General features: G+C 43.6%; 1 protein-coding gene and 1 long non-coding RNA gene across 2 annotated transcripts; one reads left to right on the plus strand and one right to left on the minus strand.

Moving 5' to 3' along the window:
- Positions 1–4373: 4373 nt before the first annotated feature.
- On the plus strand, positions 4374–13048 carry LOC139532965 (uncharacterized). The gene is made up of 18 exons (XM_071331108.1): positions 4374–4583; positions 4736–4899; positions 5060–5084; positions 5327–5440; positions 5974–6111; positions 6282–6388; positions 6829–6949; positions 7077–7788; positions 9072–9224; positions 9434–9513; positions 9725–9885; positions 10133–10157; positions 10412–10525; positions 10683–10814; positions 11217–11494; positions 11815–11932; positions 12208–12395; positions 12562–13048. Exons 1-18 carry the CDS (start codon positions 4526–4528, stop codon positions 12982–12984), a joined length of 3111 nt encoding a protein of 1036 aa, XP_071187209.1. The 5' UTR covers positions 4374–4525; the 3' UTR covers positions 12985–13048.
- Positions 7993–8386, minus strand: LOC139532545 (uncharacterized). Its single transcript, XR_011666612.1, has 2 exons — positions 8187–8386; positions 7993–8090 (listed from the first exon to the last, which is right to left on the minus strand). It is a non-coding gene; the product is annotated as an uncharacterized lncRNA (long non-coding RNA).
- Positions 13049–13653: the final 605 nt, after the last annotated feature.

Genomic DNA, 13653 nt, shown 5'->3' on the forward strand with positions numbered 1-13653 from the left:
AGTCTGTCATTGCCACAACAATAATAGGTGTAATATGCCTAATCCTAATAAAAAAATATGATAGTTATGCAGATAAAACAACCAAATTAGGCAGGTTTGCAAAATAAATAATCTTTGTAAAATATTAGCAACATTTTTCTACAAATATGCAAAAAACTGTATTCATATAACTGACTTTGGTTAGCATTTGGATCCCTAATTTCTGTATTTTATTTTCAAACAATAAATTATAATATCCCTAAAGGGTTCTTTCACTGGTTTGTAGTGATTATAATGATATACAATATTATGCCATATTGTTAAATGTAAAATCTAAGTATTGAATCCTGACATTCCAACATAACATTCTAACAAACCGCCTGCTGATGAGGGCGTCAACTTATATAGCTGGTGAAGTACTAAAGTCTTAGGTTCTTAGGATAATTTGTGTTTACCTAAATATTCATGTTAACTTGCTGGGACAACTCAACAAATAGCAGATCACACCTTTCATCTTAGCATGCTGAGTATTGCTATACAACAGACTATTACAGATGGCAATGATAAAAACCAATATACTACCAGGTCTGGATCTCTTGAACATGTGTCATTTCCCAGTATGACTGATTTCCCTAAAACAAATATGTAGTTCGGCTATTTGTAACATTGTACTTTCAATCATGAGTCAGTCTAGGTAAATCATTAGGTCAGATGGAAAACATTAACCAAATCCTATGGTTTTTAAGATGAGATCCACACAATAGAATGTTCCATTGTTGTTTCACATAGTCATTTTCAATGAGCATGTGAACATTCCAACTTGTCTCAACATTCCTTTATCAGCCTGTGAACATTGTATTGCTTCGACTCCCATACAACAAGATATATAAAGGTGTGAAAAACATAGTAATCTACTGTTTAGGAGATAGGCTATCATATATCAATTTGATCAGGGGCTTGTGGGGAACAATTTAATACCATCAAACCTTCGCCACCCCAAAGTGGATCTTTTCCCGCTGGCCCATGGACTAGGACAGGCATTGAAACAAGCAAGCAATTCTATAAAGTTGGTTAAATCCTTTGTAGCCTAGCTACTTTCTCCTGTTGTGCATCAGTGGGTCTATTTACACTGGGGGTACCTTTGGACCCTCCAAACAAGAGATAGGCCCTAATTACAGTTGAAGTCGGAAGTTTACATACACTTAGGTTGGAGTCATTAACTCGTTTTTCAACCACTCCACAAATTTCGTGTTAACAAACTATAGTTTTGGCAAGTGGGTTAGGGCATCTACTTTGTGCATGACACAAGTATTTTTTCCAACAATTGTTTACAGACAGATTATTTCACTTATAACTCAATGTATCACAATTCCAGTGGGTCAGAAGTTTACATCCACTAAATTGACTGTGCCTTTAAACAGCTTGGAAAATTCCAGAAAATGATGTCATAGCTTTAGAAGCTTCTGATAGGCTAATTGGCATCATTTGAGACAATTGGAGGTGTACCTGTGGATGTATTTCAAGGTCTGCCTTCAAACTCGGTGCCTCTATGCTTGACATCATCAGAAAATCAAAAAAGAAAACAGCCAAGACCTCAGACAAAAAATTGTAGACCTCCACAAGTCTGGTTCATCCAAACACCTGAAGGTACCACGTTCATCTGTACAAACAATAGTACGCAAGTATAGACACCATGGGACCACGCAGCCGTCATACTGCTCACGAAGGAGACGCGTTCTGTCTCCTAGAGATGAACATACTTTGGTGCGAAAAGTGCAAATCAATCCCAGAACAACAGCAAAGGACCTTGTGAAGATGCTGGAGGAAACAGGTACAAAAGTATCTATATCCACAGTAAAAACGAGTCCTATATCGACATAACCTGAAAGGCCAATCAGCAAGGAAGAAGCCACTGCTCCAAAACCGCCATGAAAAAGCCAGACTACAGTTTGCAAGTATAGACACCATGGGACCACGCAGCCGTCATACTGCTCACGAAGGAGACGCGTTCATGGGGACAAAGATCGTACTTTTTGGAGAAATGTCCTCTGGTCTGATGAAACGACAATAGAACTGTTTGGCCATAAGGACTATCGTTGTGTTTGGAGGAAAAAGGGGGAGGCTTGCAAGCCAAAGAACACCATCCCAACCTTGAAGCACGGGGTGGCAGCATCATGTTGTGGGGGTGCATTACTGCAGGAGGGACTAGTGCACTTCACAAAATAGATGGCATCATGAGGTAGGAAAATTATGTGGATACATTGAAGCAACATCTCAAGACATCAGTCAGGAAGTTAAAGCTTTGTCACAAATGGTTCTTCCAAATGGACAATGACCTTTGTTGTGTGTTGTGGCAAAATGGCTTAAGGGCAACAAAGTCAAGGTATTGGAGTGGCCATCACAAAGCCCTGACCTCAATCCTATAGAAAATTTGTGGGCAGAACTGAAAAAGCATGTGCGAGCAAGGAGGCCTACAATCCTGACTCAGTTACACCAGCTCTGTCAGGAGGAATGGGCCAAAATTCACCGAACTTATTGTGGGAAGGTTGTGGAAGGCTACCCGAAACATTTGACCCAAGTTAAACAATTTAAAGGCAATGCTACCAAATACTAATTTAGTGTATGTAAACTTATGACCCATTGTGAATGTGATGAAAGAACTAAAAGCTGAAATAAATCATTATTCTGACATTTATTTATTCTGACATTTACTATTATTCTGACATTTCACATTCTTAAAATAAAGTGGTGATCCTAACTGACCTAAAACAGGGAATCTTTAATTGGATTAAATGTCAGGAATTGTGAAACTGAGTTGAAATGTATTTGGCTAAGGTGTATGTAAACTTATTTCTGCATTACAAAATGAGGAGAGTTACAAACTTCACACACCAGTCAGAGTTATACTTAAACTACATCTTTAATAAGAGCTTTGCAATAGCCTTTTTTGACTTTCAATGATGCGCTATCTCTAATGAACCATTGAAAAGTACCAACAGAAAAGTACAAAGATCTTTTATAGCCAAGATACACCCCTCTCAACTTACATGACGAACCACAGATCTTAGGAACAGTTCACAAAGGTTAAGATTTGTATGAAAGATATCTATAAATCTTAGCAGACAGTTACTGCTGTGTCAACAGTTTTCATTGTAAAGACCAGTGTCTGGCCCTCCTACTCCAAACAGAAACCGTCTCTTCCTGGTACGGCATAGAACAGAACCATTAGCTCATGTTCTCTGGAATGCTCTTTAGGTTTTATCACCCAAAGACATTGTATATCTCCTCTGTCAGTGTTATCTCATAGAGGCCCATCCTCAGTAGAACACACACACACAATAGTTAACAGAATATTCTATTTTGTCGAATAAAACAACCATTATAATGCAATACAAGCATTATAACATAATCTTGCAATTTTCCACGACACTGTACATACATTCAATGATGCATATCATGAAATCAAATATGTGAACGATTATGATATTACAAAGGATAGTGAAAAATGTATTATAACAGGTAAATATAGGGATCAAATGTCATATTTAAGATACACTACATGGCCAAAAGTATTTGGACAGCTGCTTGTCGAAGATCTCATTCCAAAACTGTTGCCACAAAGTTGGAAACACAGAATTGTCTAGAATGTTGTAGCGTTAAGATTTCCCTTCACTGGAACTAAGGGCCCTAGCCTGAACCATGAAAAAGAACCCCAGACCATTATTCCTCCTCCACCAAACTTTACATTTGGCACTATGCATTGGGGCAGGTAGCGTTTTCCTTGCATCTGCCAAACCCAGATTCGTCCATCGGACTGCCAGTCGGTGAAGCGTGATTCATCACTCCAGAGAATGCATTTCCACTGCTCCAGAGTCCAATGGCGGCGAGCTTTACACCACTCCAGCCGACGCTTGGCATTGTGCATGGTGATCTTAGGCTTTTGTGCATCTTCTCGGCCATGGAAACCCATTTCATGAAGCTCCCAACAAACAGTTATTGTGCTGATTTTGCTCTCAGGGGCAGTTTGGAACTCGGTAGTGAGTGTTGCAGCCGAGGACAGCATTTTTTAAAGCGCTAAGGACTTGGCGGTCCAGTTCTGTGAGCTTGTGTGGCCTACCACTTACCGGCTGAGATGTTCTTATTCCTAGAAATTTCCACTTTACAATAACAGCACTTACAGATGACCGGGCCAGCTCTAGCAGAGCAGAAATTTGAGGAACTGACGTCACTGAGCTCAGTACGGGCCATTCTACTGACATTGTTTTCCTATGGAGATTGCATGGCTGTGTGCTTGATTATATACACGTCAGCAACTGGTGTGACTGAAATAGCCGAATCCACTCATTTGAAGGTGTGTCCACATTATTTTGTCCATGTAGTGTAAGACATAGGCCAGATCCTCTGGTTCAGGTCTGGTCACCCTCACCCAGATGTGGCAACTGTTTGCAGAGCAGTGGGAGTGAGCTGTTGGAGTGAGTGGGAGTCATATGAGCTGGCATTGTTTACCTCAAATCGCTTCAGTTTTGGGTGATTCAGGTCTGCCACGATGCTGCTGAAAACATTTTGCGCACTTTGGGCCATTTCAACTGTCATTTCTGCCGCTGGTAAGTTTGTTTCGAAAACATATATTTTGAATCTAGCGTTACAGTTAGTTAAATGATAAAGTCATACTTTTTTTTTTAAGATGGAGAGGTGCCAAATGTTGTTTGGCACCAGTTGTTGTCTTTCTTTTATGGCTTGTCATTCGATGTTTAAGTCTTCTTGAAGAAGGATGATGCGCACCTGGTGCTTGACAGAGCCAGGCGCGCCAACAGCGGCTACTTCGAGGAGATGAAACAGGGCAACCTCGAGCGCGAGTGTGTGGAGGAAATTTGTAACTATGAAGAGGCTCGGGAAGTTTTCGAGGACGACGCCCAAACGGTGCAATTTTGTAGTAATTTCAGTTGGTGAAATATTTGCAATTACTTCGATTGAAGCACTATTTTAATTTAATTTAATGAAATATTTAGCAATGCATAGGAACATGTGAGAATTCCAGAGATAACTCTTAAAACTGACTATGTATGGTTTGTTTCCACAGAAAAAGTTTTGGTTGACATACACTGGTAAATCAGATTTTTCTATGTGGACTGTACACAAATATTTCCAACCAGCCTAAAATATATGTTAGAATATTGCTTTCAAATGTGCTTTCAGTCATTTTCATAAAATGCTAATTATATTGTTGTATAAAATCCAATATGGTACTACCATGTCTGTTATCACATTCCTAATTTATTTGTACAAGATATGTCCAGCATGTCAAATAGCAAATGTCATAAACCTTTACCCTATTGATCCCTCTAAGGTCAGGACCCCTGTCTGGTCAACCCATGCAAAAACAACGGAACTTGTGTTTACATGAATGACTCTTACACATGTCAATGTCTGGAAGGCTATGAAGGAAAATACTGTCAGAAAGGTAGGAGAGAATTCCTAGCTGCCGTTTTTATACCAATAGTTTACGCCAGTGTTTCTTAATCCTGGTTCTGGGGACACAAAGGGGTGCACATTTCGGTGTTTGCCCTAGCACTGCACACCTGATTCCACTAATCAAATGTTAGATAATGAGTTGATTAGTTGAATCAAATCAAATTTTATTTGTCACATGCTTCGAATACAACAGGTGTAGTAGACCTTACAGTAACATGCTTACAGACAAGCCCTTAACCAACAATGCCGTTTTAAGAAAAATAAGTGTTAAGAAAGTATGTGTGCTCAGATGTGTAGTGCTAGGGTGAAGACCGAAATGTGCTCACCTTTGGGTTCCCAGGACCCGGATTAAGAAACACCGGTTTTCACAATAGTTTCATACCCATAGATGATTGTAATTACGCAGTAGTAAGAGCACTGTAACGTCAAGTGTTGCCCACATTCGCTAGTGGGCTGATATTATATGTTGACCCCATTATGCTTATCCTACTTGCCTTTCCCCTTTCTCCCAACATACTATAGTATTTGAGGACACCCTGAAATGCCTCTCCCTTAACGGGGAGTGCGAGCACTTCTGTAACAATTCTGGGTCAAGAAGCAAGTGTTCCTGCGCTCCTGGTTACGCCCTGGGAGAGGACGGAAGAGAGTGTGTTGCCCAAGGTACTAACTGTAACTGACAGTAGATGAGCCCAGATGTTTTGTTAAAGACTGGAAATCCCTGTTTGTTACAAACAGACTGTAATATTTACAGAACCAAAAGGAGCCAACGTGTATTTGTTGATGTATGACTAGAGTTAGAAACAACAACTTGTCTGTCTGTCTATTATCAGTTCAGTATCCGTGTGGTAAAATCCCAGGCTTGGAAGCTCCGATGAGCCAGGCACAAGTCAGACTGGTCGGTGGGAACCACTGTCCCAAAGGAGCCTGTCCATGGCAGGTAACACCTCAACGCCTGGCTGGAGAGCACAATGGATCCTTCCACCTCTTTCACATTTGATTGGCCAATACTACCCTTCTACATTTTAGTAATTTAGTAGACACTCTTATCCAGAGTGACTTAGAGTAGTGAGTGCATTTTTTGTGCTTGTCCCCCATGGGAATTAAACCCACCATGCTGGAATTGCAAACACCATGCTCTACCAACTGAGCCACACAGGGCATTGTGTGGCTTAGTTGGTAGAATAACTAAACCACAGTAATTCCCATACAACCACTGTCCTTGAAGTCAAAGGGTGTAATATTAACTAGGTTAGTATCTATTACCACCTCTTCCATTAGGTATTATATAATTCCATAGTATTATTTTGGTTTATGTACAATGAGATGTGATGGATAAGAGTGGCCAATTTGTCTTTGTGATGGGACTGGTGGTTGCAGGTCCTATTGGAGCATAAAGGCACTAGTCTGTGTGGTGGGGTCATAGTTCATCCTGACTGGGTCATCACTGCTGCCCACTGTGTCGTGGATAGAGACACCAAGGACCTGATGGTGGTCACAGGTAGGTTACGGTGTGGGTGTGGGTTGTGTGCCTTTCATAGAGCTTCTAGAAACATATAGTGAGAACATTGTTTGTGTCCCTATGTCACATAACAAAACACTGTCCTTATGAACAACACTGTTTCCAGGGGAACACAACATTGACGTAGAAGAGGGCAGCGAGCAGAAGATTCACGTGGCCAGAGCCATACCCTACAACCTGTACGACCCGGCAACAGGTGACAGTGACATCGCCCTGCTGCGTCTGAGAGAGCCTGTAACTCTGGGCCCTGACGCTGTACCCATCTGCCTGCCTCAGCAACACTTCGCCAAGAGCGAGCTGGCGGCCGTCCGCTTTCACACCCTTAGCGGCTGGGGGAAGCGCACCAACGGGGGCAACGATCCCCAACCTGGCACCCCGCCAGCCCCCTCCTCGCCCTTCCTCCGCAGGCTAGCCGTGCCCATCCTGCCCAACTCTGAGTGCACCCTCAAGAGCGGCTTCAACTTCACCCAGAACATGCTGTGTGCCGGCTACATGGAGGGGAACCAGGAGGCCTGTAGGGGGGACGACGGGAGCCCCCTGGTCACTTACTACGGGACCACCCACTTCCTGATGGGCGTGGTGGGCTGGGGGAAGGGCTGCCCCAAACAGGGTTACTATGGCGTCTACACTACCGTAGCCAACTACCTGGACTGGGCTGAGGAGGTGATGAATGCTCCTTCAGTCAGTGCCCCGGTGCCTTCAGTCAGTGCCCCGGTGATGCCATTCCTGCTAGAGATGGCATTAGATGAGGTTCAGATTCAGCAGGCTACGGAGAAGTTATTGCCACCACCTCCCAATGTAAAGTGTACATTTAAGTGGTGATTTGGATGACCTGATGCCATACAGAATGTTTGACCTGATGCCATACAGAATGTTTGACCTGATGCCATACAGAATATTTGACCTGATGCCATACAGAATGTTTGACCTGATGCCATACAGAATGTTTGACCTGATGCCATACAGAATATTTGACCTGATGCCATACAGAATGTTTGACCTGATGCCATACAAAATGTCTGACCTGATGCCATACAGAATGTTTGACCTGATGCCATACAGAATGTTTGACCTGATGCCATACAGAATGTCTGACCTGATGCCATACAGAATGTTTGACCTTATGCCATACAGAATGTCTGACCTGATGCCATACGGAATGGCTGACCTGATGCCATACGGAATGTTTGACCTGATGCCATACGGAATGGCTGACCTGATGCCATACAGAATGTTTGACCTGATGCCATACAGAATGGCTGACCTGATGCCATACAGAATGTCTGACCTGATGCCATACAGAATGTTTGACCTGATGCCATACAGAATGTTTGACCTGATGCCATACAGAATGTTTGCTTCCAAAGTTTCCTCTCTGATAGCTGAAGAATAAATATTACTCGCTGACAAACTAAATCTTGGCCTCATTTGTGTTATTTGTGTGTGTGTGCGTGTGTGTGTGTGGTGCGTGTGTGTGAGTGAGTGAGTGAGTGAGTGAGTGAGTGAGTGAGTGAGTGAGTGAGTGAGTGAGTGAGTGAGTGAGTGAGTGAGTGAGTGAGTGAGTGAGTGAGTGAGTGAGTGAGTGAGTGAGTGAGTGAATGAAAAGTCCAAATGTATCCATAGCCACACTTCAGCAGTAGCTTAACTACATGGTATTTTCTCTGAAATGCATATTATCTGAATCATACGCATTTCTTTAGACTTGCCGTTTAAGGCGCCACAACACAGCAGGCTTAACCATTGGAATAGATCCTTTAGTGTCAATATTAGCTAGATTTTCTGCCCCTTCCTGAGAGCTGTTTTGATTGGCTCAAATAAGGGCTGTCTGTCATGCTGAAGAGTGCAGAGCTAAATGGTGGTGTGGACAAGGCCTTGCCTCTCTGAGTGGTGAAGACTGGATTTGAAGTGAGTCCTCCCTCCCTCTCTCTCCACTCTTTCTCTCTCAAACATCCCTAATCCCTCTTTTTTTTACCCTCTATTGTCCTCCCCCTTTCTTTCTCTCTTCCCCTTTTTATTTTCTACCCCCACACACACACAAACACACACACATTCCTTCCTCTCCCTCTCTCTTCAGCATGTTCTCTCTCTTCCTGTCTCTCAGGTCATTGCCCTCCCTCTCCGCCCTGCTCTCTTCAGAGTTGTGCTCCACAGAGCAGCCAGGAGTAGAGAGGTGCCTCACCCAGAGATCAGGCCATGTTTCGGCTGTCCCAGACCTGTTTCCTTCTCCTGCTGCTGCACGGCGTGGCGTCCGAGGGTACGTTCAAACACCCCACCGTCTCAAACAGTTGACAAATAGTTACATAGAGAGAAAGTGAGGGAGACTCTGGGGTTTAGTCAGTGTCAGTGATTGCGGTCAGTGTGTGAGTACGGGTGAGGGCGGGTGACTGGGATGTGTGTGTTGATATATTTTATGGTGTGTCTGTATCTCTGATTGCTTTGATGATTGTGATGACTGTGTGCTAGACAAGCATGTTGTGATGATGACAACAGCCTAATTGATGATCAAGATGGAAAAGATGATGATGATAATGATGATGATGATAGTGATGATGATGATAGTCATTAATATGGTGATGATGATGATGGTAATGATAGTGATGAAGATGGTGATGATGATGACGGTGATGAAGATGGTGATGATGATGGTAGTGATGAAGATGGTGATGATGATGATGACGATGGTGATGATGATGAGGGTGATGATGATGATGGTGCCCTGCTGCCACTGATACCGATTTTTCCCTGTGTCCCCAGTCTTCCTGAACAGTGACGATGCTAACCAGGTTCTGAACCGGCGGCGGCGGGCCAACAGCCCATTTGAGGAGTGGCGGCAGGGAGACATGGAGAGAGAGTGTATGGAGGAACGCTGTGACAGAGAGGAGGCTAGGGAAATCTTTGAGGACGACAAACTGACTGTAAATTGCCATACTCCATCTTTGTTTCTCTCTATCTATCTCTCTTTAAACCGGAAACATATGTCTGTTTGCGTTCCAGTCACATAAATCACAGACCTGTTCACATTCCTGTTTAGTCACTACTCACTTTGCACTCATTCACACCACCTTTACACGCTCATGATTTCAACCAGCTTTGTTTTTGGAATCATGACCTTTCTGGTTTGAATTTGTGACGGTTGTGTCTCTTTTTACCTCTTTCCCTCAGACTGAATTCTGGAACACATATTACGGTAAGGCCCAGGAGTCTGTTGAGGCTAAGGGTTGGTGCAAGAGGCTAGGGATTGGATGGAGTTTTCTGATTAGAGCTGGGTTGGAGTCAGGTTGGGGTCAGATTGGGGTCAACCTAGTCAGTTCAGGAAGTAAAGGACTCACGACCACACACCAAAACAATGGGCTATTTTCAATTCATGAATTGATTGTTTGCAGTGTGTTTGGTGTTGCTGTGCTGGTAGGTCCATGGCAAAAAATAAACTGTGTTTCACAGATGGAGATGCCTGTGTGTCTAAGCCATGTGTCCACAATGGGGTCTGCAAGGACGGGATTGGGTTGTACACCTGCTTCTGTCTCGCTGGATTCCAGGGGCACAACTGTGAGATTGGTATGTCTTCTTCTCCCTTTCCTCTTGAACTTTGACAAACAATCTCATTCCCGATATCTTGACTCCAGGTTACTCCATAGTCAGGAACAACACCTGGCTCTAATCATGACTGTGATCTGTGTCTAATCTGGATCCTTGATGTGATGCTGTTCTGCAGCCATTCCTGAGCTGTGTGAGAATAAGAATGGAGACTGTGATCACTTCTGCCACGTGAAGAAGGACAGTGTGCAATGCTCCTGTGCCGATGGCTACTATCTGGACACAGACGACAAGTCCTGCCTTTCCAACGGTGAGAGGAGGGAGAGATAGAGAGAGAAAGAGAGAGAGACAGAACAACAGACAGACAGACAGACAGACAGACAGACAGACAGACAGACAGACAGACAGACAGACAGACAGACATAACAACCGAGCGACAGAGAGAGGGAGAGAAACAGAACAACAGACAGACAGACAGACAGACAGACAGACAGACAGACAGACAGACAGACAGACAGACAGACAGACAGACAGACAGACAGACAGACAGACAGACAGACAGACAGAGACAGACAGACAGACAGAACGACAGAGCAACAGAGAGATCGAGAGAAAAATGATCTATGATCCATTCTCCAACATGGACTGGTAGTAGGTTGAAGGTTGGGCTTAGTTAGTACCTAATAACATTGTTGCCCTTTTGTCATTGAAGAGGCCTTTAAGTGTGGCTTTGTGGTATCCAAGAACACCCGCACCATCTTCATCTACCAGCCTAACACCACTGCCACCAACACCACTGAAAAGACCAACATGATGGAGGACCCTATCAGGGAAACGGCCAGGAACGTTACCCAACAGAGAGAAATCCAATATACATATGAGGATGGCGTTAACGACACGGTGAAGGAGAAGCCAATCTATGCCGAGGCGAGAGGCAACACCCGTATTGTCGATGGGGAGGCGTGTCCTCCAGGAGAATGTCCCTGGCAGGTATAGTAGAGTAGAGAAACCTCTAGTGGGGTTCCCTCTAAATAGCATTCAGGGTTGTTTGTTTCTGCAACTCTGTCTCTCTCTCTTTCTTTCTCTCTCCCTCTTTCTTTCTCTTTCTTTCTTTCTCTATCTTTCTCTCTCTCTCTATATATATATATATATCTTTCATTCTTTCTCTCTCTCTTTCTTTCTTTCTCTCTCATTCTTTCTCTCTCTCTCTGTTTGTTTCTTTTTCTCTATCTCTTTTTCTCTGTCTATCTTTCTCTGTCTATCTCTCTCTCTTTCATTCTTTCTCTCTCTTTCTCTCCCTCTCTCCACAGGCTTTCCTGGTAAACCACGAGGACAGGGGCTTCTGTGGAGGAACCATCCTGAATAAGTACTTCATCTTAACGGCAGCACATTGCATGAACCAGACACGCTCCTTTTACGTTGTCCTCGGTAGGTACCGTTAGCCAATCACCTTTAACTGTGGTCTCTACATCTAGGAATTGTTTTTAAGTTAATCATATCCTATATAATATAATTGTGCCATAATCACAAAACTTTATCATTAAAGTATATTGCTGTGTACAGCATAGTTGTTTACTGGGTGAAATAACAACAGTCAATAACCATACCACACATACATAGCCTAAGTTGTAGCAGCCTATCAAATGAATTGAATTGATTGAAATCAAACCTCCCCATCGGTCCGTCTGTCCGTCTGCCTTCAGGAGAGTTTGACACGGAGGTGAAGGATGGGCAGGAGGCCATCCACCAGGTGGAACAGGTGTTCATCCACAAGTCCTACATCTCCACCACCTATCACAACGACATCTCCCTCGTCATGCTGAAGGACCCTATCAAGTTCACCCAGTACATCCTCCCCGCCTGCCTGCCCGAACGCGACTTTGCAGAGAAGGTCTGTAGCATGATGTACTACCCATAATTCTCTGTGTGACATTTCCATTTTCATCCAGTGACGCATATAAACATACAGTAAATAATGAATCTGTCTATGGTTTATATCTTAGTTAAGATGTTCCCTAACCTAACATAATGGTGTCCTGTCTACTTATCAATACAAGGTGTTGATGAAACAGCCCCACGGGCTGGTGAGTGGGTTCGGCCGCGTGGGGGAGGCCAAGCAGCCGTCCACCATCCTGCTGCGTCTGACCGTGCCCTACGTACCCCGGGCCACCTGCCTTCAGTCCAGCCAGCACAAGATCTCCAACCGCATGTTCTGCGCCGGCTACGATAAGGAGAAGAAGGACGCATGCCAGGGGGACAGCGGCGGACCCCACGTCACCCGTTACGGGGACACTTGGTTTGTGACGGGCGTGGTGAGCTGGGGCGAGGGGTGCGCCCGTGAGGGCAAGTACGGCATCTACACGCAGGTGTCCAAGTACATCAACTGGATCCGGCCGGTCATGGGAAAGTTTCTCCCCAAGGAGGGAGGGAAGAGGAAGACGAGGGGGACAGGTAGAATGCACTCAATGATGTGGGTTTGAGGGAGACAAAGGAGAGAGGAGAACCAATCAATAAAGATGCTTGGGGAATTATGGGCAATAAACATTGTTGTGTGGTTTAGCATTATTTTTCACAAAATGTATCCAAGACCAAGTAACTTATGGTAAAGAAAAAGAAAAAAAACATGTTTTATTTGAATGTCCAGTCATCACATACCAACATTAAACTACATTACACACTATAAAGTTGAGTCAGGAGTGCCATTAGACAGAAATGTTCCTACTGTTCCTGTTTTTTTTAAAGTACAAACTGAATCGATCGTATCAGAAAAACAGCAGGGTTCAAAGGTCACCATTGACTTGAATCATTGCTGGTGTAAGTACCGAGCACACAAGGATAGGTGGGTTTGCTGTTTGCTCTACTGTGTGTACAGTCTAGAGTCCATCTGTGGGACATTGTGTTTGTGAAGACCTAATGTGATACAATGAGTTTTACTGAACGTTTCATCTCAATTTATCTTCATAACATATTAGCATATTAGTAGCATATTTGGTAGCTATTAAATTACATACAATTGCTAATGAGGCACCATCTTTAAACTGTCTAGAGCTGGCACCAGCTACATTTATTACGTCTGGTGACAGGGAGGTCCACATAAATTACGCTATCCTGGAGAAATTCACACAATATAAGCGCAACTTTGTTGGCGT

Source organism: Salvelinus alpinus, chromosome 10, assembly GCF_045679555.1.
Source record: "Salvelinus alpinus chromosome 10, SLU_Salpinus.1, whole genome shotgun sequence".
NCBI classification, from domain to species: domain Eukaryota; kingdom Metazoa; phylum Chordata; class Actinopteri; order Salmoniformes; family Salmonidae; genus Salvelinus; species Salvelinus alpinus.